The following is a 5,109-nucleotide window of genomic DNA, read 5'->3' as shown; positions in this document are numbered from 1 at the left end:
AATATATCTGAATCAGATGGATGAGCCGAAGGGAAACATTAATGATCCTCATCCTACCTGTGAGCATGGAAACAACTACCATGTCAAAATAATGACGTCAACGTTGGCATTTTGTGGTGAAAACTCAAATAAGAACACGGCATGTCATCATCCTCTACAGATTATTATTAAAGATGTATTATTAAAGAACACGGCATGTCATCATCCTCTACAGCAGTGGTTCTCAAACTTTTTCAAGTGAAGGACCCCCGGATTGACACTTATTAGCCCGTGGACCCCCATTTGAAAAGATATGCCAGGGACCCCCCATAAGAGAAGATTTTTTTACGGCTCTAGCAGTGATTCTCAACCATTTTAATTTCGAGGACCCCCCAGTTTGACATGCATTAGAGCTACAGAGCCCCATTTAATGGCATTTCTATCTCTTGGACCCCAATTTATATCGTAAAATCTATGTTCATTTAACTCTGAGAGTGTACAAATGGAACCAAATGGACCCGTTAGGGTCCATTTGGTTCCATTTGTACACTCTCAGAGTTACAGACCCATAAGGGTCCATTTGGTGCCTAATCTATCATTTAGCTGGGGACCCCCTGGAACTCCCTCAAGGACCCCTGGGGGTCCCCGGACCCCACTTTGAGAACCAATGCTCTACAGATGTATTATTAAAGTAGAAAATACATTTGGACAAAATATACTTTGCAGCATTTCCAAACCTCAAAGACAAGTCAGGCTCCAACTCAATGAATGCAGATTTGTTTGTTTTTTGCCCTTTAAAGGAGCATGCCGGTCATTTTAGGTTGTATGTTTGATGCGTCGCTAATCACTCACCAACATACAAAGGAACGTAGAATATTTCCAGATCTGCCCCTGTCGTCCATTCTGCAGACCCCTTACAGCGGCATAATGGGAGACGTGTGTAAGAGTGAAAATCGCCTATATTAACAGATGCTAAGTCTGTTTTTGAACCTGGCGTGTGCCAGATTTTGGGAGAGAAACAAGCAACCAACGTCATGTCGTTCTACACAAACGGTAGCTCTTACGGGTCATTCAGCGCATGTTTGAGTATCATGAGACTCCACCATGAGGAGTAGTAGGAAAAAAACTAACATTGCATCGGTTAATATAGACGAGTTTCACTCTTACGTCTCCCATTTGTATGTTCCTTTGTATGTTGGTGAGTGATTAGAGACACATCAAACATACAACCTAAAATGACCGGCATTCTCCTTTAATGTTCCCTAGTTTAGTCGCCCAGAGTGTTTTATAAACCAAACCAATTAAAAACCAGGAGGCCATCCGTGTCATTTTACATTTTAGACTTGGCTATTCAAAAACAGCAGATCTACAAGCTCACAGCGTGGCACTAATCTACCTTTTTTTTTTTTTTTTTTAAATCTCCAAAGTGTTTGAAAAATCTTGAATGATTTCTAAATAAGAAAACATTTCAGAAATACTGATTTAGAAGGCTTTTCTTTTTTAATGGGGCCTCAGGTCTCGATGGGTTAAAAGTACAAGAGGATTGTGACAAAATAATAATGAATTTATATATATATATATACGTCCTGAAAAGAGAAGGTTTTTAGACATACATACAGTTTGTATCCCACAGTGACCTTCATATGGTTAAAGATCACGTTGTGGCCACATGGCATTTCTTTAACTTCTCCTCTTTTTATACATTATTTGTTATTTTAAAAAAAGAAATAAAGGGACATTTCAACTGAAACCAGAAAAAACAGAATGTCTCTTTTTTCAACTTCATTTTTTGTGTTTTTTTCTTTTTTTCTCTTCACAATAAAGCAAACATGTAAAAGGACAACTACGCTTCATTTCAGCAAAAGCCTCATTTCATACTTAAATTGCAGGTATAAGTGTCGCGCACTGAAAATAGCAGATCTACAAGCTCACAACGCGGCGTGGCTACGCCGCGTTGTGAGCTTGTAGATCTGCTATTTTCAGTGCGCGACACCCCGGCCGTGCAGCTAAAGTACAAATCAAGCCTATAGACTCTTCAACATGACGGTGTGGGTTTGTAGATCTAATTTTTTTTTTTTTAAAGGGGATTGTGTGTACTGTGTTCACTTCAGTTCAGTCTGCTGTCAGTAGGGGGTGCTGTGTCTACCATTTGCCCCTCTTGCTCCAGTCCTTGGGGGTGAAGTGAAGACATTTGGGGTCGATGCGTAGGTGTCTCTTCTGCATGGCTCGCTCGTGTCCGTCCACGATGTCCTCCGACAGGGTCAGGATATACTGACCCTACAAGACGAAAACATGTTATTACATTATGATATACTGACCCTATGAGACAAAAACATGTTATTACATTATGATATACTGACCCTATGAGACAAAAACATGTTATTACATTATGATATACTGACCCTATGAGACAAAAACATGTTATTACATTATGATATACTGACCCTATGAGACAAAAACATGTTATTACATTATGATATACTGACCCTATGAGACAAAAACATGTTATTACATTATGATATACTGACCCTATGAGACAAAAACAGAGCAAAGAAGTCTGACGTAATTTACACATCCTCCCTGCTTTGTGTTTTTCCCCCCCCCGTTCTGAATCCCCATAGACATGTTTAATATCGCGTCAAATAAGAACTGTGTTCCAAAAATAAACAAATGACTCCGGCGGTTTGACTCTTATGGATATGAAGCATCAACTGACTGTGAGAAAACGATATGTTACTTCCACCAAATTAGTTACATTTTCTCCAGAAACAGAGTGTATCAAATATAAGTGACTGACTATCATAAACGATACAGAACCTCCTCCCTGACAATATCTCTATATATATAATATAAATGATACAGAGCCTCTCTGACAATATCACAGAGACAGTTTGTTTATTTTTGGACCACAATTCTTATATGAGACGATTCTATGATGACTCAATGTTATTCTCCATAGAAACATGACTTTACGACCCAGGGACGAGTGACATCAGGACTTCTGTACTCTATTACATTAAGAGATACTGACCCTATGAGCAGGGTATTCTGGATTACGTTATTAGATATACTGACCCTACGAGCAGAGACACAATCATTAGGTTTGACTCTTTTAGAATTAAGGTCACGTTCACAAGGCAACGATCAGAGCAGAAAACCACACAGTGTCACGTTGCGTTCTCACTTTTTATTCTGCGTTTACACAGAGACACAACAGTGATGGCAGAGAGGCGAGGCAGAGCATTTTCAAACATTTCCACTCTTTCACTCGGTTGAGGTTTCAAAATGCCATTGTGGTCTAATTGTCCAGATACAGTACAAGGCCGCATCGTAAGCTTGTAGATCAGCTATTTCTACTTTTTTTTAAATATTTGAAAATGTATGAAAATGTTTCAACGATGATAATTGTGACATCACATCTCACCTTGTAGTAGTTGATTAGGTTCAGGTACTGAAGAGTAGAAATGACGTCCTCTTTCTTTACACTGGTGATTTCACTGATTTCACTGATGACACAAGAAAACATGACTGACTTCACTGATGACACAAGAAAACATGACTGATTATGGATTATATATATTTTAAATCAATTAGTTCCATTAACCTCAGCGTTCATTGTTGAACCCAACTGATGCTTTAATTTAAGTAATAAGAGGAATGACACCTTATGCATGTGTCTGGTTTTAATGTGCTTCTGAAAATGAACGGAACAGGAAACCTGGGACTACAGCTAATGCACAGAGCCAATCAAAACACTGCATACTAAAGTCTCTCTCTGTGTCTGTCTGTCTGTGTGTCTGTGTGTGTGTGTGTGTGTGTGTGTGTGTGTGTGCGTGCGTGCGTGCGTGCGTGCGTGCGTGCGTGCGTGCGTGCGTGCGTGCGTGCGCGCGCGCGTGCGTGCGTGTGTGTGCATACTTGATGGTTATCTGCGGTCTCTCTCCGTTGTCTGGTTTCAGGTCCATGAGGATCTCCAGGATGGTCTGGGACCAGTAGGACCGGTAGGACAGCAGACCCAGGTCTGACAGAGGCTTCTCTGGCGTTCCCGTCTTCCCTTCTACCTTAGACAGCTCATAACCTGATGATCAACACATTATAACATGATGAACCCTGTTATAACACTACAGCTCATAACCTGATGATCAACACATTATAACATGATGAACCCTGTTATAACACTACAGCTCATAACCTGATGATCAACACATTATAACATGAAGAACCCTGTTATAACACTACAGCTCATAGCCTGATGATCAACACATTATAACATGAAGAACCCTGTTATAACACTACAGCTCATAACCTGATGATCAACACATTATAACATGAAGAACCCTGTTATAACACTACAGCTCATAACCTGATGATCAACACATTATAACATGAAGAACCCTGTTATAACACTACAGCTCATAACCTTATGATCAACACATTATAACATGATGAACCCTGTTATAACACTACAGCTCATAACCTGATGATCAACACATTATAACATGAAGAACCCTGTTATAACACTACAGCTCATAACCTGATGATCAACACATTATAACATGAAGAACCCTGTTATAACACTACAGCTCATAACCTGATGATCAACACATTATAACATGAAGAACCTGGTACACAGTTAACCCATTAAGACCTGGAACTGTGTCATTTTTAGATTTGAGCTAAAAAAGCATTATTTTACACTTTGGGCTATTCAAAAATCGAGAAAATTTGTGCAAATCTTTTTTTAAAGCGAACATTTTTAACTCAAATCTTTGCTTCTGGGGGTCCCTGGAACAAAATATTTTGATGGGGGTCCGCGACCAAATACATACACATTTCGGGGGTCCTTGACATGAAAAAGATTGAGCACCACTGATATAGAAACAAACGTTTTTCAGAAAACTGTTGAGATTTAGGAGACATGTAGAATCGGCTTCAGGTCTCAATGGGTTAATACACTACAGCTCATAACCTGATGATCGACCCACAGTAGTGTGCGCGGGCGGACAGTCAAGATTTCAGAGGCAATTATGCGGGTTGCGGGTCATAAACAACACTCTCACATGCAAAAAAAAACACATTTAAGCCTATTATTATTATTCATATTTGGATAAAACGACTCATAATTATTTAAAG

General features: G+C 39.5%; 1 protein-coding gene across 3 annotated transcripts in view; it reads right to left on the bottom strand.

Annotated features, from left to right (window-relative positions):
- Positions 1 to 952: 952 nt before the first annotated feature.
- LOC311056551 (histone acetyltransferase KAT5) overlaps positions 953 to 5,109 on the bottom strand; it is a 43,202-nt gene continuing 39,045 nt past the window's right edge. For all 3 annotated transcript variants that reach the window (XM_084073257.1, XM_084073258.1, XM_084073259.1), the window contains 3 exons: positions 3,895 to 4,054; positions 3,404 to 3,485; positions 953 to 2,256 (listed from right to left, as the gene is read on the bottom strand). In XM_084073257.1, coding sequence (XP_083929383.1) covers positions 2,122 to 2,256; positions 3,404 to 3,485; positions 3,895 to 4,054 — 377 coding nt within the window. In that variant the 3' untranslated portion in view covers positions 953 to 2,121. The remainder of the gene's footprint in view (positions 2,257 to 3,403; positions 3,486 to 3,894; positions 4,055 to 5,109) is intronic.

This window comes from Gymnoscopelus microlampas (assembly GCF_963454915.1).
Source record: "Gymnoscopelus microlampas genome assembly, chromosome: 12".
Classification (NCBI taxonomy): Eukaryota; Metazoa; Chordata; class Actinopteri; order Myctophiformes; family Myctophidae; genus Gymnoscopelus; species Gymnoscopelus microlampas.
The sequence above is the reverse complement of the archived record's forward strand: the minus strand, read 5'-3'. Positions and strand labels throughout refer to the sequence as shown.